The sequence below is a fragment of the Nelumbo nucifera genome, chromosome 4 (assembly GCF_055504915.1).
Source record: "Nelumbo nucifera cultivar China Antique chromosome 4, China Antique-T2T, whole genome shotgun sequence".
Classification (NCBI taxonomy): Eukaryota; Viridiplantae; Streptophyta; class Magnoliopsida; order Proteales; family Nelumbonaceae; genus Nelumbo; species Nelumbo nucifera.
Genome location: NC_142652.1, coordinates 10326473 through 10346880, shown reverse-complemented (window position 1 = coordinate 10346880; position 20408 = coordinate 10326473). Strand labels below are relative to the sequence as shown.

Genomic DNA, 20408 nt, shown 5'->3' with positions numbered 1-20408 from the left:
GTTTTTGTTTTCAAAGTGGAAAAAAAAACAAGTTGATTTTGTTTTGAAAAATAATACATGTTTTTGGAATTAACAAAATATTGGTTTTTAAAAGTAAAACAAATATTCTAATATAGAAATTATATGATTTGTAGAACTTGATGTTGAATAATTAGATAAAAATATGTTTTTGAAACCAAACTTGAGAACATGTTTTTGGTTTTAATTTTGAAAACAAAAAACATATACACAACCAAAAGCATATTTCTTATATTTTTGTTTTAAGAAATAATTTGTTTTCAAACAAGATCATTTTAATTTGTTTTTAAAACCTAGAACAAGAAAAACAATTCACATGGTAAAACACCCCCTAAGAAGATCCAACTAAAACAACAGATAGTATTTAACAAAAAAAGAAGAAAACCTAAAACAATATACAGAATTTCCACAACTAAAGGAGGTGAAGAGGACAAGTGTAATGAGAGCATGAATGATTTAACTTTTTTATACTATTATGAAATTTATTATATATTAACCCTCAAGATTTGGGGGCCATCTGTTTATTGAAATAGACTTCGAACCTTTTTGGTTTGGAGGATGATAAAAAAAAAATTTCACCTATTTTATTTTTTTAAACAATTATTTACCAGAGAAGCAGAGTTAGTTTAGTCATTAAAAATAATTATCTTCGTTATCTCATGGATCACGGATGATAGGGATGCAAATAGATTGAATTAGATTCAAAATAAGGTATATTTGAATACAATCCCACAATGTTTATCAGATCTGATAAGACTCGATTTGAATTCGAATCCTATGGATAAATCGGATCTTCATATTTGATCCCCACCTGACTTGTTTTCTTTAAGAATTAATAAATTATTATAAGAAAAATAAATTTACTAATTTAAATAAAGTAAAAACAAAAAATACAAGTATTTTTAATTATTTTCATCATATATATACATTTTTATAAAAAAATAAATAATATAATAAAGTTATAAAATTATGATATAAAAAATATATTTATAAATAAATAAATAAATAATATATATTTATATATTTATAAATAACAATATATAATATATCAGATTAGATCGGATCAAAAAGGGAATTCAAACTGGAAAATCCGAACGGATTGATCCGAATTTGACCAAATAGGATCGGATCCATTTGCACCCCTAACGGATGGTAACATCTCTCGAGGTTTTGAGAAGTCGGGGCAAATTAGAAGAGAAAAGGGGAAAAGTAAAGGAGGTTTTAGATAATAACCCTAAAAATTTCATTACCAGTTTCAAAATTACCAGAGTATCATCTGACTTTCTTTCAAAATGCCCAATAAATCCTATTCGCAGACGTTAAGAAGCATATAATATCTTATATAGTGGGTAATTTCGTCATTTAGAACTATGAACCCTAACAATCTTCCAGACTATAAATAGATCTCTGAAATCGAGCTGTTTCATTTTGCCGAAAGAGCAGAGCGGGGGAGGCTTTCTTCGCCATTACAGATTGCATCAAATGGGTAAGTTCCAATTCGCTGCAATCACTTTGTTTCTAGGGTTCTTTCACCTTGTACTCTTACCACAACCGTATTTTTTAATTTGGAGTACCTTATGCTTCCATTGTTTAGCTCTGTATCTCTGCGACTTATGGAGATCTAGAAGATTTACTGTGTCCAAAGATTTTTAAACCTCTCCCATTCTTCATTCTATGATTTTAGCGTTTAACTCAGATTACTTGCGATTTCGGAGTTTTTATTTTTTTTCATATTTTTGTTAAGGATATTGTAACTTTTTGTTCCGGTGGTTTCATTTTTTGCTTCGGATTTTGTATTTGAATTGTTCTTATGTGATTCCTTGTGCAATCTTCATGCTTTATCGTTTAAATAAGCTGAAAAAGTATGTTGCCTTTTACTGATTATTTGTCGTTGTTTATTTTCATACTCAATATTGTTTATAATTTCTCTTTTTTCAGCGAGGATTAAGGTTCACGAGCTCCGAACCAAGTCGAAAACTGAGCTTCTAAACCAGCTCAATGAGCTCAAGGCTGAGCTTGCATTGCTCCGAGTGGCTAAGGTCACTGGAGGTGCACCTAACAAGCTTTCTAAAATGTGAGTGTTTTCTCCCTCAGTTTTTTTCCCATTTGAATCATCCTTTCCTTTTGCATTATTGTTGTAGAACTTCTTAGGTGATACATTCCATCTTTCAAAATGTTTATTTTTTAATATTGTATATGTTTCCATGATGCTGCAGTAAGGTTGTTAGGTTGTCCATTGCTCGTGTGCTTACCGTTATTTCCCAGAAGCAGAAATCCGCATTAAGGGACGCATACAAGAAGAAGAAGTTTGTGCCATTGGATCTCCGGCCAAAGAAGACTCGGGCAATCAGGCGCCGTCTCACAAAGCATCAGGTACTTGGTTGCTTCACACTCTTGTGTTTATCTTCTCCTAAGGTCTCTGTTGACAGCACGGGAACTGTATGTATTGGACGATGTCTGCATTCTTCTCTAAACTAAATGATAGGCCCCAGAAGATTACACATGTTTGTAGATAATTTGCACATAATTGCATGATGGCAGGGCAACTGCACAGGGTAGACTTAAGGCATTTTATAGGGAGGGATTGTGTGATTGAAGTTGCAAGTTTACAATGTCAAGGTTTTTGCTGTGGTGTATTTTGCAAGTAGATGAGGCTAAATGTCCAAGTAGCTTTTAACTTGCTAATATAGAGTCCTAGATGGGGTTGAGACCTGAACCATGACTGATTAGGGTGGTTAATATTTTGAAATAATTGACAACACTTAGCCACTTACACGAAGGTGCATAGGGTAAGATGAAGTATTTAATAAGATCGCAAAACTAATGGAAGAATGTTGGAAGTCACACAAAAAAATGTAATGCTTCTTTTAGCTGTTGTTTGTTATTTATCATACAGCAAGCGTTCTCCATGGGGGCAACTATGTCTTGTGTTTGTAAGCATATATTTCTAACAAGGCAATCCTTTTTTAGGGTGTAGTGTAAAATGCTTTCCTTTTATGGGATGCTTTCCCTTTCTCAAGATTCACCTTTTTAATAGAATCTTATATGGATGTCACTTCCTTTTTTAGGATGCTCTTCTCAAGAAAATCAGATAACCAATATTTAAAACTTGGATGCCATTGCAATTTGTACACTTCAAAACGAAGTTAAAAATGATCAGTTATATATATTCCCTAATTTAATTTTTCTTTTTCGTCTTGTTTATTTCTCTTTACATTAGTAAAGAGATCTCATTGCTTATATATTAGAAGATTTTACATTTTAACAATGGTGTACTTTATCACATTGACAAACTTGTTTTCTTTTCCAACCCCTAGCCAAACTGCAAAACTGAAATTTCAACTATGTTTTAGACTAGATGATGGTTTTTGCATTGAGAGATAGGTGCTTACCTGTGGTGCTAGTTTTAGGATTTTTGTTGTTTTAAAGTTGACTTTGGTACAGTTTTAGTGGTTATGGTTATTGCTGTTGCGTATAGAAAGGTGTTGGATCTGAGATTGGATTTTGTCCTCGCAAAATTGTTCCTCAAACTGTCCTCACAGCATTTGGCATTGGGAACACCTCCATACTTGTATGTTTTCATTCATGAGAAGATGTTCCGAATGCATGGCTGCAAGTTTTGCGAGGATTGTGTGAATACCGATTTTGCAAGGACGAAATCTGGATTCGTTGGATGTCTATGGAGTAGTCAATTGGATGCGTGATGGCAGAACCACAGAAGCTGGAATGGAGGGAAACTTCATGTAGAATTAACATGTTGATCAGAAGAAAAAGATGGAAACATTCAAGCTGTGGAGTACTTGCATTTTTTCCCGATTTTTGGAAAAGTTGATCTGAATACAGGAAGTTCCTTCAGGCAATAGCATGGCTATTTTTCAAAGGTTCAAAGCTCAAACCAGGTTGGAACTTGGGTGGGCTTAATTTGTGATCGACATGGCCTAACCCAACCCAATCTATTGCACAGGTTGTGCTTGGATTTTTGGTTCTGGAATGGACATGAGTCTTGAAACTTGGGTTTTATTCTCAATTTAGTTAGACCTGGGTTAATGCTCTTGGTAGCCCAAGGATTGACCAATCCCCACCCTAACTCAAACCTTCTAGGCCAATATAATAAACCTATTCTAGGTGTATCTAACAATTTGTGTTTTTGTTGCTTATTCATCTTCATATTTACAATATTATTCATGTCCATACTCTTGTGTATCTAACAATTTGTGTTTTTATTGCTTATTCATGTCCATATTTCCAAGATTGTGTAAACTCTAGGGGATAATTATAATATGCATGCAATTAACCCAAGCATATACATGTACACATGTACACACATTTATGCATGTTTTTACAAAGATACATCTTTTATGGTGGATAGCATTTCATGTGCACATATTTATCCATGCACATGGAAACATCTTTTATGGTGGATAGCATTTCATGGTGTTTTTCCCTTGTTTGATGAATACTAGCTAATGAGAAGGAAAACACTTTCAGTTATCGTGTGTATTGGTGCAACAATGATAGGAAGTGTGAGATGAGGTGAAAGATGGGAAAGATGTGAAGTAGCAAATTGATAATGGAAAACCGATACCAATGCATTATAACGAGTTAAAGAGCTTTGAGCACATTTATGTTTCGTATTGATGTGGATAATAAAATGGTTGGTGCTTTCAGAAAAAAAGGTTGATAATTACATGCTATTCAAGGACATAGAGGACACAATTTTGTTATACTTTAGGTGCACATAGAATGCATTACAATTGTTTTGTAACTATAGTTTGCATTAGGTTCTGATGTTGATAGTGAACTGCTTTTGCAGGCTTCATTGAAGACCGAGAGGGAGAAAAAGAGGGAGATGTATTTTCCAATGAGGAAGTATGCCATCAAGGTCTAATATGGACATTGAAGCGATGGTAGGTAATAGTGCTGTTTGGGTAATTGCATTTTTGTTTGCTTTTTGGTTTTGGCCCTAATGTAACCGTCCATGATGTCTTGTTAGTTTCTATTTCCTATTTTGTAGCTAGATGAGTATTTGAAGTTAAAACAAGGAACCCAGGGCTTTATGTTCATGGGTAGAAAATTTTACATTTTATGAAGTTATTTCAGTTAAGATCCTTTCTTTTTATCAAGTTGAACTTTTTTTTTTTTCGTTTTTTTTGTATGAACTACTTTTTTTTTTTTTCAACTTTTCTCATCCAAGGGTGCACTCCAAGGAATGGATGCCTAACTGGCTCCACATCAACCTCCACCTGCATGTGCAGTTTCCATTCGGGGTCTAATTTTATGAATTGTACACTCTCGAACTGAGCCTCAATTTTGCGTGGTCATCCTCCACAATGAATTAGGATTGGCTGAACGCTTTAACTGATATTGATAATATACATGGGCCCACACTGAGGTCGAATGGTTGTGGGCCCTTGTGACTGGTGTGGATTCCATAACAGCTATAGCCTCAGCTAATCTAATCTCTGTTATTTTCTGTAGCCCGTAGGTAAACCGTCTTGGTTGGAGATTGGTTTAATTAAAATGAGGTTTTATAATTCATCAAAAGAAAGAGGTTTTATAGCTGTATCTGGGTAAAGTTGAGGGTCTTTTTCAAGTTTCTATTTGGGACAAGTCGGTGCTTTCGAGTGAAGAGATGATGGCGGTGTTTTGTATGATTTCCCTGCATTTCTTTTCCTTTCCCTACTTTTTCCTTCAAACCTAACACAGCCTTATTTGATAAAGGGTGTTATGTCATTACTAAATGGAGGAACCTTCGTTTATTCACTATTCCACTGATGGGGTCCCTAAAGTTGTTTAGTTGTCAATAAACTGTTTATCAAGTATTTTTCTTGGTTTTGAAGATAAATAAAATATAAATGTTTATTAAATTGGAAATTATACCAAAAACATACAATGTAATGCATGGTGAGGTCGACATAAATGTGGAATTCTCTGCATCCAAAAGACAGTGGGAACTGTTTGCCATTGTATTCGTAATACTAGGTCAGTCATGAGCAAGGTTCAAAATATTGATATACCTGATATGTCGGTAGGGGCGTATCGAGTGAATTAGTGTTGTTTTATTTTTTATTTTTTTTTAAATTTTTTTTCTGAAACCGGTTCAGGGAGCTGGTTTATGGTTCTGCCACCCCCTGAATCAGTCAGACCACCAATACACCCACTATAGGGGTGTATCGGAGGGGTCTTGGAATGATATGTATCGACTGATATGTGTCTATATTTTGGACCTTGGTCATGAGGTAAAAAACTATATATCATGTTAATGTCGTTGGATATATCATGTTAACGTCGTAGGTCCTTGTATTTGGGTATTAGGTATAACTTTCCCCTGATCCCTTTCTCCTTTAGGTTGCGGGATTTGATTTCACATCAACACTGGACCAACGTCGTAAGCATTGTTTCCCATGTCTAAGTATCCTCTGATTACATCATAAATTACAAATTGAGGGCTGACACTTTGGGGAAGAAAAGGAGTCAAGGGGATTGGCCGTAGGGGAATCCCTAAAAATGTTCGAAACACGTTGGAGGAATCAGTACATGTTTTTTCTCATGGGCATGGCCGTAGGGGAATCCGCAAAAAATGTATTATTATCATTAACAGTAAATCTAAAGCTTAATGGCTACAAATTAAGTATAAACACATTGGAAGCAGTAAAACAAATATTTCAACATCTGAACATTTTGCATGTAAAATGAACTAAAGGCCCGTTTGGGAGGATTAAAGGCTTGGTTGAATTGTTTTCTCCTATCTGTTTTGAAGAAGCTAAAAGAAGCTTCATCTACGAAGGACTCTGTAGTTGGGCTTTTCATGATTTTGAACTAAACATAAATTGCAGTTGGTGGCCACATTAAAAACCAAAAGCTATTGCCTGAAAGCCCCCAACCCCAAATGCGCACTAAAAAAGTGTACTGTGGGTCAGACCCACAAGAATTAAAATGAGTGAATTGTGATCAAGGAACTCGATACAGGATATCCAATAGGTGTTCCAAATTTCATTAGCACACAGATGAGTGCGCGATTTAATTAATAGGAATTGAATACACCAAGTCACATTGCTTGCAGCTGGTGCATGGAAGTTGGGCCAAACGAGAATAGTGCTGCTAATAAATCGGGTCAGATCCAATAATTCGATTCGATAAGAGCTAGATTTGAATGCTTCCCTCGATCTTAATAATTTCCAGACTCTTATCAGATGGATCGATAGAATCCAATCCGTTGGCAGCTCTATAATTCTAAGAACAGTGGTGGTGATAGTTGCATTATGCATTTCATATTTATGCTGACAGGGAGACTCCGTTGAAACTTGAAAGCCTCCAACTCGACGGTTGATTGCTTGAATGTAAAGCAATCAATTCCAATTATACTAAAATTGAGTTCAATCAATGTCAAAAGCAACTAAAGCACCCAACCTGAAAAGAAAAAGAGAATAATAGAAAAAAAATAAATACATACACAATGTAATGTATAATAAAAGAAGCAAACCTAAAAAAATAACGGGAACGAACCAGATTCCTGAACATAGCATGTGAATAAAGCCCCAAAACCAAAAGCAAAAATCCCTACTTCTTAACCATCACAAGCAAGCAAGGAATAATGAATAAAGAAACCACATACACTACCTAGTACCTACCTCTGCATCCAGTCCACTGACTCTCTCTCTCATTTAGTCCATCTTCAACCCCGCAATCTTTTCTTCACTTCCCCTTCGCTTCAACTTAAACTTAAATTATGACTTGTTTTACTCATGTTCTTGGTGCTCTCGCCATCATTCTACAGAGTCTACTACTTGCACTGGTTTGTGGGGAGGGACATGTGAAGACATGCCGATCCTATTGTGGAAACATAACGGTGGACTATCCATTCGCCACCCAATCTGGATGTGGCCACTTCGGTTTCAGGGACCTACTCTTCTGCGTAAACGACGTTCTCATGTTTCACATTAACTCCGGGTCGTATCGTGTGCTGGAGGTAGACTACGCCTACAAGTCATTAACACTCCACGATCCGGGCATGTCTACATGCGAGTCGATTGTGCGAGGAGGCAAGGGCAATGGGTTTGTGCTGGAGTCATGGCGAGCTCCTTACCTGAATCCTGCACCAGACAACGTGTTCATGCTGATAGGCTGCACCCCAGAATCCCCTCTTTTCCAGGGCTTCCCAGGGAAGCACTTGCCTTGTCGTAATGTGTCTGGAATGGGGTGTGAGGAGTACTATGGCTGCCCAGCATGGGACCCAGGTCCCAAACATGTGGGCTTGATCTATAGCATGAGCCCGCCGGAGTGCTGCTCTGTGTCGTTCCAGGCCATTCGTGCTATCAATCTTACCAAGCTCCAGTGCCAGGGATACAGCAGTGCCTACAGCCTCGCCCCATTGCGACTGGCGGGGCCTAGCGACTGGTCGTATGGGATACGTGTGATGTATTCGGTGCCGGGCGACTCCGCATTCTGTCGAGCCTGTGAGGCAACGGGCGGTACATGCGGCCACGATAGCGTTGCGGGTGGAGATCTGTGCTTATGTGGGGATTGGAATTCCACCACGAATTGCGATTCAGGTTTCATTTCCACAAACACTTGGATTGCATTTGCATCCATTCATTAGATAGATGAGCTAGCATCGAGTTTCTTTCTCCTGTTACCCATATTCAAGCACACTCTCTGCTTTGCAGTTTCCAAATCAGGTGGTGAACCATCAATGTTGTCGTTAATGGACGCATTGACAGGTATTTATTTTAATTTGCACCTTATTTCTTCAATTATTTATCCTTTAATCAAAAGACTGGAAGATTAATTTACATCCTTTGGCAATTAATCTTGTAGGGTTGTTGATTTGTATGGTTATATGGATGAATACCATCAAAGATTTTGATGAAGCGTTGAGTACTCTCTGGTCAAGAGCATTTTGAGTGACCAATTTCAGATGTCTCAAATCTCTACTTGCATTTCACCAAAAAAAAAAAAAAAACTCTACTTGGAGAGATTATTGAGTGCCTAATTAAGACATTTTTTGTAGGGCATTTTCCCCATTTTTCTATTATAATATATAATACATGTATTTGGCATCGAGAGATTTTTTTTTTTTTAAATTTATTTATTCATATCCCTACTATATGGAAACAATTGGGGAGGTAACATCGACGGCAATTTGTTGGCCCATTTAAGAGATATATGATGGAATGAGATGTTTGATGCAAAAGCACATGTGATAAGGGATGTGATATGATTATCTAGTTTCACATATGTATAAATGATGTTTGAGTAGTTTTGCTAATTATATTTTCTAAATTAATTACTCTGAATGCCCACAAACCGACCCATGATTACAGATAATGTTATTAATAACTACGTTAACTAATATTTGATGCATAATAAATCAAGATTTTAATTTATCACATTAAAAATGTTACATGGTCGATTTATTTTTATTGGTTCACAATTTTTATTTTACATACAAATTTTTTTTGGTCATGCAATTCATGCATCATAGATTTTGTAAATCCTACTTTGGGGATAAGACGATTCTTTTCCCCCGTTTTCTTTTTGGTTTTAAGCAATAAGCCAACAAGGTTCAAAATTTAAAGGCATTTTTAAGAAACTTTTATTTTTAATAATTAAAATATATGAAATAAGCCTAAACTCAAATTAAAAAAAAAAAAAAAACAGAAAAGTGCAAGGTTCAAAGTATCGTTAACCCTTTTGGCGTATTGGTGCATATATTTTGAACGTTGTAATCCAATACTCAGTAATAATAAGGTCTCGTTCGCTTTTGGGTAAGTTATTTATATAGGTAAATGCAATTACATGTGTAAGTTTTTCCTCGGAAACACTTACCTAAGTAAGTGCATTTATGCATGTTCTTTTATTTCTTAGGTAAATAAGACAATGACCATTTTAGCCATACAAATCCATTATTAAAAGGGGCATTTTTGTTCCATTCAAGTGTTGGCAACTTTCCCTTATGTGGAAAAGTTATTTACCTACTTAGGAGATGGATATCACTTTCTTGGGTAAGTGATACCTAGGAAAATAAATTTTCCCTGGTCCCCACATAAAGTTGAAAAAAGAATATGAGTAAAATAAAATGACTAGGTCAGGTTGATTGAAGAAAATGACTCAAACTGACCTAACCTAACCCATGAACACCCCTACCATATACAACAATGTCGGACATTTAATTCATAAATAAATTGTTATTATAAATAATAAAATAACTTAACAAACAGATTCTATTTGAATATATACAACAATGGACTCCCCGTATCTCCTACCCACAAGTACTCTTTCCATGCCGAGTTTGGCTTCAGTTAGGGCAAAGCCCATTCCAATGGCCCTTATAGCCTTATGTTGGGATAGACTTGTTCATGGGCTGGGCCGGGCCAGGCTTTGTCTATGTATCAATAGAATACATTTAGGCCCAAGCTCGAGCTCGAGCCCGACCCTCATATAAATCCCGAAGCTTGGGCCCAAGCCTGAGCCCGACCAAATATTTGAAAATATAATTTTTTCCTTTTTTATGCAATAAAAAGTGTTTTATTTATATTAAAAATCTTCAAAACTCAAAAATAATAAACATCTCACTATTACTTGAAAAAAAGAGAAGAACAAAGAAAAAATATTGTATATATATTTTTTATTTAATATATAGTATCATGTTGAGCTTAGCCCGATGCTTTAGGCTTGAGCCTGAGCACAGGGGCCTAAAATTATGACCAAGCCTGACTTATAACGGGCCTGGTTGGGCCAGGTCGTCGAGCTACCCGGCCCATGAACAGGTCTAGTTGGGAATATCTTCGTACTTATGTGATTTATTTCATGGGAGATATTCCCAATGCAAGGTTACAAGGGGTTGCTCGAACGGTACGTGCACCGACTTGCCCTGACAGAAGCTGAATTCATCCATGCCTACCTACAAAACACTACTACCGACTTGTCATAACAGATGTCGAATTCATCCACACCTACCTACAAAACACTACGAGGGTGTTTGGAACTGTGGGCGTTTATTAAATAAACGCTGCCAAATAGGCGCCACTTCAATATTTCCCCCATTATGTGAGTCCGTATGCATAGACTTGCAAAAGTAGACTTCAGTTTATGTGTGTGCCTACCATTGGGGAAGCTTCATTTTAGTGCTTTCCCCAACGGGTAGGCATTTATTCATCGTTTTGCTGATGTGGTGCCTAATGGCGCTTAGGTATCAATAAATAGGTTCGTCATTAGTTTTCTCAGTTTTCCAAATAAATCAAGTACAAAAGTTTTATTCAATAAACATCCACGGTTCCAAATACATACTATATTTATGCATGGAAAAATACAATGCAACCAATTGCAGAATTTTAAATTCCACTACAATCCTACACAATTTAGAATGACAAATATCCCCACCCTAAAATACTAATACCTACCCATATAGTAACATCAATTCTTAAGGTGGGATGTGGAATTGTTAGGGTGTTCTGAATAGTCATTCCATTAATGGTTAAGGATGGAGATATTTCCATGTAGACCTGTTCATGGGCCGGGCCGGGCCGGGCTCGGGCCAGGCTTTTACTGTGTATTAACATATTTTTTTAAGGCCCGAGCCCAAGCCCGGCCCGACCATCGGGCCTACAATTTGGGCCCAAGCCCGGCCCTCATAAAAAGCCCGAAGCTCGAGCCTGGGCCCGGGCCCGAAATTTAGCCTATATTATTATTATTATTATTAATGTTGAAGCAGCTGAATAAAGAGAGAGATAGATTGAAATTATAAAGAAAAGAATAAAATATATATATATATATATATTAAATTATAAATATATATTTTAATAAATATTATATTATTTTTATATTTTATATAATATATGAAATACATATTATATATTTTATAAAATATATAATACTGAGTCGGGCCGGGCTGGGCCGGGCTCGGGTCGGGCTTTTTTGACAAATCCCGAGCCCGACCCGAAAAACAGTCGGGCTTACTGTGTTAAGCCCGAGGTCAGGCCCGCGGGCCTAATTATATGACCAAGCCCGACCGGGGTGCGGGCTGGGCCGTCGGGCTACCCGGCCCATGAACAAGTCTATTTCCATGTGTGACTAAGATGTAATGTGGTTAAGTGTGGGTAGAGTTGTCGGCTTGTCGTCAGTACGAAATCTGGACTCACCACAACGTGAGTATGGCGTTTGGTCCAAACGTCATGTGAAATGAATTCAAACGAGAATGAATAGAGGTGTAAAGTGGGCCGTACCAAGCAATGCCGTGCTGGCCCATGGGTTGTTACGGGCCATGCCGCCCTCCACGATGAAAAATTTGGGGGTCAGCCCAGCTCGGCCCACGACCCAAGCCTGTGTGGGCCCGTGCCGTGCCATAGGCCGGGCTGGCCTATGGGCCAGGTCGGGCCAAACTATTTATTCAAAAAATTTGACAAAAAACTTAAAATTTTAATTTTATATAAATTTTGTGTACACAATTGCTTATATATACAACAATTAAATAATTAGTATAACAAAATTAAAAAAAATATTTATTTTATTATTATATTATATACTATATATTATTATATAATTATAATTTATATTATATATATATGAGCCATGCCAGCCTGCAGGCCACGGACGACATAACCCGTTCGATCATGCCATGCCATGCCGACCCGTGGACATAATACCCCAGGCCCAGCACGGCCCGCAAGATCGTGCCAAACTTGACATGACCGACAGACCATCGTGACAGGCCGCGGGCGGTACGTCCCAATTTACATCTCTAATAATAACGAGACCGGATGTGCTCCTCACAACTGGCGCCTCACAGGCGCCTCACAAGCCCATCCTACCATGCCTTGGGAACATCTCCTGTACTTATTAATTATTATTGACGGAAAATATTCCCAATGCACGGTGGATATGCATGTGAGGCGTCCATTTGTGACGAGCAGATCCGGTCTCAACAATGAGCGACTCTACAGCTTCATTGCATCTCACCAAGGATGGATGATACGGTATGTTGTGTCTACGTGGCGCAGTCACACTGCTTACTATTTATTAGAAGATGTTGGACCCAGATTCTATTTCAAAAAAAAAAAAAAATAGAGCTTCACCTTCATATTTTTCCTGCACGGTTAAAACTCTGTACATTCTAGTCCTACCTACCTCCCCTGTCCACACTAGTACATCTGAAATTCAACGATTTCAGCTGCTTAAGCTTGCTGTTGTTCATCCCTTCAACGATTTTAACGTTTAGGTTAGGTGTGTCATGCTCTTAACTTCGCTTCTATAAGTAGAACAGAGACCTGACAGTTTTCATTTCCGTTAAGACCTCTCCTGCGTTTCTCTTTCTACTTCAGACTTCATAGGTGTAGTTTCCATGTTCAACTTCTTCGCTTTTTCTAACCAGAGCATGCTGCCATGTCTTCCTCCCTGTTTTTCTTTATGGCTTTATGATATTGGTCTCTGTTCTACGTGTCTGTCTTTTTTTCCTTTCTTTAAAATTTACTCTTTTTTTTTTTATACAACCTTCCTATTTTAGTTCTCTCACTTTGAACTCCGGTCATCTGGGTTTAATGTCATTTCGAGAATCGTTTTTTTTCCCTCTGTTTCAGTTCTTTTGTATTTATTATCCTTGATTCTGATATTTCTCATTTCGTTGTTCTATTTCTCTATTCGATTTTTTTCTCGAATTTTTGTCATCAGAATATGCATGCACATCTATTTAAGAAATTTTATTCTCATGACCTGACGTTGTCCAAACAGGTTAAAGGATGGCACGGAAGAAGATCAGAGAGTATGATTCGAAGCGGTTGTTGAAGGAGCATTTTAAGAGGCTCTCTGGTACAGAATTGGGCATTAAATCGGCACAGGCACGTCCGACTCCAATATATGAGTGCTGAAATAGAACCTTTGCTTTTCTTTTTTTTTTCTTTTCCTTTTCTTTGTTGGGTGATTATAAGGTTAATGCTAAGAGCTCTGCATTTCTATTACCTTACTAGTTTGTAAATATCCTGAGCAGAGTTAACTTTGTTGCTTTACTGTGTCCTAACTTTAATTTCAACTAACTTGCAGCTTCATCACATGTAGGAACTACCTTATATGCTTGTTCTCACGTAATTTAAACTCAGTTATCTATGTTAACTTCATTATGTAGGCATTCTCATCCAACTGTATCTCAAAAAAGTATTTTGAAATTTGAATTTCTATCTGTTTTTTTCTTTTGCTGTAAAAGAAAATTTGATGAATTTAACAAATAATATATGAAGGATTGATTGTGATATTTGGTTCTTCATCTAACGACAAAGATGCCTTTACTTTCTATTTGGTGCTTAGATTACGGAGTCGACTGATTTCAATGAGCTAGCAGAAAGAGAACCATGGCTTTTATCGGGAAAACTGGTTGTGAAGCCTGATATGTTGTTCGGGAAACGTGGGAAGAGTGGTTTAGTGGCCTTAAATTTAAATCTGGCTGAAGTTATTACCTTTGCCAAAGAGAGGCTTGGAAAAGAGGTATTTAATGTTATCAGCTCAATTCTAATGAGTGGTGATTAACCTTGTGCATCATCCTATATAATATCAACCTATTCCGTTTATATTTATCTCTGAACGTCTATAGGTGGAGATGGGGGGTTGTAAGGGCCCTATAACAACATTCATTGTTGAGCCCTTCATTCCGCACAATGAAGAATTTTATCTCAATATTGTTTCAGAGCGGCTTGGATGTAGTATAAGCTTTTCAGATTGTGGAGGAATTGAAATTGAAAAGAACTGGGATAAGGTATGTTCATGGCCTGAACATTGTGTACCTATATATCAATATCTGCATGCATACACCCATAAATGCAGTGCACATAGCTTTCATTTGTTGTATGCAAAAGAATGTGGGCTTCTCATTCCATTGAACTCCTAAAACATCAAAGTTGCTTACTGATAATCTTCTGAGATTAGACGCCTGAGAAACAAGCTTTTGGTGATATTTTGCTGCTGAGTTTAGATTATTTTTCTATATTTTGAGTAGAGGACCTGATTGTGGGCATTGGGTAATCATGGGTCTTTTTTTTCATGTGCATTATACTGGGGATCTGTACTTTTTCATAATTACACTGATATGTTAATAGACTACTTCTACTGTTTATGATAAAAGAAAAATAATATAATGATTAAGACAAATTTACTAATGTATACAATTTGATACATTTCCTTCTAAGCATCTTAAAAAAATGATTGGAATTTGGTCCTATAATACTTCTTTTACTTTTTGCCTCTTCTGAAGATATCTACTACATTTTTTCAGGTAAAGATTGTATTTATTCCAACTGGGGTGCCATTAACATCAGAAACATGTGCTCCGCTATTTGCAACTCTTCCCCTAGAGGTAATTCCCTGTGTTATCTGTAACCAGGTGGATTCTTCATCTATTTCTTATTATTTACAATGGGCATGCCTAATATAAATATTATATAGTAAATGCTTTAAACTGGCAGCAGGAATTTTTTCCCTCTTTTTAATCCAGTGGACAAGCCTAAGTTTCTTAATGCATATGTGGAAGTAGTGATACATATACCACACATCTTTTGATGTGATTCTACATATATCTTTTGATTGCTTGGGAAATTTAAACATACTATTTATAATCTGTAAATTGTAAATTGTGGCGCTTACTCTATTGATACAGATAAAAAATAAAGTTGGGGAGTTTGTCAAAGTGATTTTCTCTCTATTTTCAGGTATGCTTTTTTACTAATTCATTTGACGTTTCATAGAATTACTTCAGCAGCAATTCTAGTAAGTAGAAATTAATTTGCAAATTCAATTTTACCCAGATCTGGATTTCACTTTCCTGGAGATGAATCCTTTTACTTTGGTTGATGGAAAGCCTTATCCTCTGGATATGAGAGGGGAGCTGGATGATACTGCTGCTTTCAAAAATTTTAAGAAGTATAATTTCATTATCCTGTGGGGCTACTGATTTTATCTATGATACATTGTATAAATCAAATAAATCAGTGCATTTCTATTTGCTTTTACAGGTTAAAAGCTCTAGTATCTGTTTCATATCAGTTTACTTGTGCAGGTGGGGTAATATTGAGTTTCCAATGCCATTTGGAAGAGTTATGAGTCCCACAGAAAGCTTTATTCATGGGCTAGATGAAAAGGTAGATAATGAAGTTAAAGTATTTCATGTCTTTTTTGGCATTATATGCACCTTTTGTTGATGTAGTGAAAATTTTCTAAACACATTATCACATCATGAAATAATTGGTTTCAAATTCTCTATGTAGACTCCTATTGGCTTTCTATTTCTTGATAGTCCCTTCTAATTCTTTTTAATTCTTATACTATTTGGGTTCACATAAATCCTGCTACCTATTTTGTTCCATGTAGGGCCATATAATTGAAACCTTTTTCCTGTTTCATAATTTTCTGCATTTTTATCTCATTATTTACATGGCTGTAGAATATTCAGATGAATATGTTTATTCTGTTCATCCATAGTTTCTTCAGTTGAATAAAGGCCATTACCCAATGCTGGTCCCAGTGATCTGGGGTATTGGGAGGGGTAAGCTTGGTAAGATCCTAAGTTTTCAGAAAGTGACAGCCCTAAGATCCCAACCTTTGTTAACAGGTCCTGTAACAGGGTGGATTACACCTTAGTTCAGTGAAGGTATGTGGGATCAGGGTTGTTTCCATTTCATCTTTCCAAGCCGGATTACTGGTTTGGTGGAATCTGATCCCATAGACATCAGTAGAGCGTCCTTGTGTTCATCTACTCTCCGTCGTAGTTAGTTGTTTCTCTTTGTGTCTGTTCTAGTTATGTACTGGTTTTATCTATCTTAATGAATTTCTTTTGTGAAAAAAAAAGAAAAAAGACTTCAACCTGCTTCTCACGCTTGCCAGCCCAAGATTTTACCTACCAGTTGAATTAGTCCTCTAAAAGAAGAGAAAAAAAAAAAGAAAATGTAACTTTTTGATGCTGTTCGAGCTGAGGTGGGCAAGCAGCAGATGAATTTGTTGCTGAGCTGGACGAACTGAGTTGGTCCAACGACCTACACACATAGAAGTCAGAGGCCCTGAGGTGGTTCCCTAGGGAGGAGCACTCCAATGCTCAAGTCAGTGGGAGAGAGTGGTGGTCAGGTAGGCCGAGCTGATCTTATCCTTACGAGCTGAAGTAGGTGAGCAAGAGACCAATGTAGGGAGTTCGAAAGCTAGAGAGTGTGAAGAAAATCTCACCTTGGGTGGCGTGCCCTTATATACCTGTTAGGGAGTGCCGTTGTGCTCTTCACTTATGGGACACATGTCAGCTTCCGAGGTGATTAGCAACTAGGGTTTGAGGGGTGTGCACCCTACGTCCTGAGTGTGAAGCTCTGGGGTGTTGGTGCCAACCTTGGTGGCATGGCAGGCTTCGCCTGGTGTTCACCACATGTCCCCACTTCACTTGAGGGTTGCGGAGTGAACCAACATTAGCCTTTGGGGCATATGCACCATGCCACTGTTCCTCGGCTCATCTGAGCTCTGGGCACGTGGTGGTCTTCGGCTTGGCCAGGTGTCACTTCATCGTGCTTCCTCATGGTGGTCCAACCCAGGCCTGATTCTTGACCCCATCTTTTATTTTTTTCATTATTCAGTTACCTACCGTTCTACTTGGATCTTGCAAGGCTTTCCAATTGGCTGCATTTTCTTTCATGTAAAAGGGGTGGAAGCCATTGCTTTACCTGAAAAGGGTCAGGTATATAACAGAAATATTTCAGATTGAAAAGCTTTACCCCTTTTAAGGTGAAAAATGGAGACATTAATTACTTCGCAGGAATATATGCCTCTTTGGAGATAAACTTCGAAATTCTTGTCTGCAATCTTGGAGTTCTATATATTTGCCCAATGTCCTATTGCTAACAGTAGAAACAATTCATCCATGATAATGGCATAGAAAAATAGTATAGTTGTTTTGAATAAATTAATGCAATAAAGCCTTTTTAACCTATACATTCATTCTTGTCAGACTAGTGCATCTCTGAAATTCACAGTATTGAACCCAAAAGGAAGAATTTGGACCATGGTAGCTGGTGGAGGTGCTAGTGTCATCTATGCAGATACCGTACAGCTCACATCCTCCTGCATTGGAATCTCTCTCTCTCTCTCTCTCTCTCTCTCATTATTTACTTACACTTGAAAATATTTTATAACCAGGTTGGTGATCTTGGCTACGCTAATGAACTCGGGAATTATGCAGAATATAGTGGAGCCCCAAATGAAGAGGAGGTGCTGCAGTATGCCAGAGTCGTAATTGATGTAATTCTCTTTCCTACTTTCCTGTTCTTGGATGATTTGAAATAAAAAGTCCTCTATGTAGTTAACCTACTAATTTGATTACTCTAATTCTAGTATGCTTTTGTTAAACTATATAGTGCACAGATGGTACTAGTTACAGTAATCAACTGCTTCTAGGCATCTAAGACAGACTTAAAAATGCAATAATTGATTTCTCATAGCTTTCTCTTTGAATTATCTGGAACTATACAGTGTGCAACTGCAAATCCTGATGGCCGCAAGAGAGCTCTTGTAATTGGAGGCGGAATAGCCAACTTCACTGATGTTGCTGCTACATTTAGTGGCATAATTCGAGCCTTGAGAGAGAAGGTGAGCTTTTAATCTGCCTCGGTTTCTTGTATGAAGCAACAAATTATTTCATGTATTCAAAGGCAAACACTGAGGATTGTGTTGGATTAACAGGAAGCAAAGCTTAAAGCTGCAAGAATGCAAATATACGTGAGGAGAGGAGGCCCGAATTATCAGAAGGGTCTAGCAAAGATGCGCACACTTGGAGAGGAAATTGGCATTCCTCTTGAGGTAATGAAACCTGACATGTGATCTCACAAACCATTTTATTGTTATGGATGCATTGGTGTTGAAACAAACTAAAGTAAAAAGAGCTGCTAATTGATGGTGAAACGAAGTTTAAAAAAAAAGGCTTCTAAGAGACTGACCGCTTCATTGTCCAACCAGATCCTCATAGATGAAATCAGTTTTTAGACCTCCTTCCTGTTTCATGTTCTATGATATATATTAATAGAAACTCTATGCTGCTCACTATATAGCTAATCAGGCTAGATGTTTCATTCTTTGTGTTCCTTTTGGTTTTATCATATGAATGAAATTTGCTTAAGCAAAGGTTAAAAAAAACTTCTAAGAGCATTCCAATTTTGTTTTCTTTTACAGGTTTATGGACCTGAAGCAACGATGACAGGCATATGCAAACAGGCAATTGAATGCATCACTGCCGCTGCATAAAATTATCAGAACTAAATAAAAACGCCATTGATTTTTGTTGTTTCTTTTCTTCCATTAAATAAGTTCTTAGCCTCTTACTACCACTCTGTGATCTGTACCGGTATTAATAAGAAGTCTCTGGAAATTATGTTCTACACTTCTACTTCTACCCTGTTTATTGCTGGTGCGTCTTCTTTTTGCCATTCAACCAAGTGCCGAAGACTCAACACTTCCACTGAATTTACGGATTATAATCTAGTGAACATGAAAGAGAACAATATTCATCACTTCATCAGCGGAATCGATACATTATGGAAACCCCGAAATGAAGTCATAACAGATCTTTCTTTTTTTTTTTTTTTTTTTTTTTTTTTTTTTTTTTAACTTTTTGAAGGGCTATACAATGGGGTGTACCCCATCCCCCAACCCATAATCCCCCCAACTCAGGTGTATGCGGGATATGATCCCAAGTCTCCACTACAACCAGCAGAGACCTTACCAACCAGTTGGTTGACACCTTGTTAAAGTCATAACAGAATTGTAATCAGAGTGTCATACTGAGTGGAATTCTCATGGCCCGTGCCCCACATGCGCCCCAGGGCACATCATTGGGAACATCTCCCATAGCTCATTTGAACGAGTCTGGATTGTTCCTCACAGAGCGTGCCTCACACCAATCTAAAAGCATGTTCTGGCCGCACATCTGGAACATCTCTTGTACTTGTATTTATTATTCATACAGAATAGGATGTGACTGTGAGACGCACTTGGTGAGATCCCAATTTCATCTGAACTCAGTAATGGAAGGTCAGAGTGCAATCCATTTTAACAGTAGGGCCCTAAAATGATAATGGTTTGTCATGTGTTAATGCATCATTATTAATTTAGGAATATTATCTAAAACTCACTATGACTTTTGGTGAGCTTTTATTGTTCAAAGTTAAATCACTCTTCTTCCCTTTTGAAATGATAATGATTAGAATTTGTCACATAATCATTTAAACAATTTATTTGTCCAAATTACCCATGAATAACTCGTCAACCTTATTAAATGCTCACAGACATCTTCCCTTTTCCTTTCCCTTCCTCACTCATCTGTTTCGGTTAGAGTTAGGCAGTTTTCTGGTTTGAACACTGACCATGTTCCTTCTCGAGGAAATTGA

General features: G+C 37.2%; 3 protein-coding genes across 6 annotated transcripts; all 3 read left to right on the top strand.

Moving 5' to 3' along the window:
- The first annotated feature begins 1365 nt into the window (after positions 1–1365).
- LOC104591419 (large ribosomal subunit protein uL29-like) lies at positions 1366–5141 on the top strand. The gene is made up of 4 exons (XM_010250225.2): positions 1366–1504; positions 1957–2092; positions 2235–2391; positions 4832–5141. The coding sequence occupies exons 1-4, from the start codon at positions 1501–1503 to the stop codon at positions 4904–4906; spliced, it is 372 nt and encodes a 123-aa protein (XP_010248527.1). The 5' UTR covers positions 1366–1500; the 3' UTR covers positions 4907–5141.
- A 2465-nt stretch (positions 5142–7606) lies between these two features.
- On the top strand, positions 7607–9284 carry LOC104591420 (wall-associated receptor kinase galacturonan-binding protein). The gene is made up of 3 exons (XM_010250226.3): positions 7607–8570; positions 8685–8738; positions 8836–9284. Exons 1-3 carry the CDS (start codon positions 7748–7750, stop codon positions 8919–8921), a joined length of 963 nt encoding a protein of 320 aa, XP_010248528.1. The 5' UTR covers positions 7607–7747; the 3' UTR covers positions 8922–9284.
- A 3777-nt stretch (positions 9285–13061) lies between these two features.
- On the top strand, positions 13062–19402 carry LOC104591421 (ATP-citrate synthase alpha chain protein 1-like). 4 transcript variants are annotated; one of them, XM_010250229.3, is made up of 13 exons: positions 13062–13239; positions 13744–13850; positions 14314–14490; positions 14597–14758; positions 15275–15355; positions 15656–15707; positions 15804–15918; positions 16055–16136; positions 17978–18073; positions 18166–18267; positions 18499–18615; positions 18709–18825; positions 19195–19402. In XM_010250229.3, the coding sequence occupies exons 2-13, from the start codon at positions 13752–13754 to the stop codon at positions 19264–19266; spliced, it is 1272 nt and encodes a 423-aa protein (XP_010248531.1). In that variant the 5' UTR covers positions 13062–13239; positions 13744–13751; the 3' UTR covers positions 19267–19402. The 4 variants fall into 4 exon arrangements, with proteins under 4 accessions (XP_010248531.1, XP_010248530.1, XP_088759091.1 ...); XM_010250228.2 differs by having other exon boundaries at positions 13212–13346; XM_088902965.1 differs by lacking the exon at positions 13062–13239 and adding an exon at positions 13353–13454.
- Positions 19403–20408: the final 1006 nt, after the last annotated feature.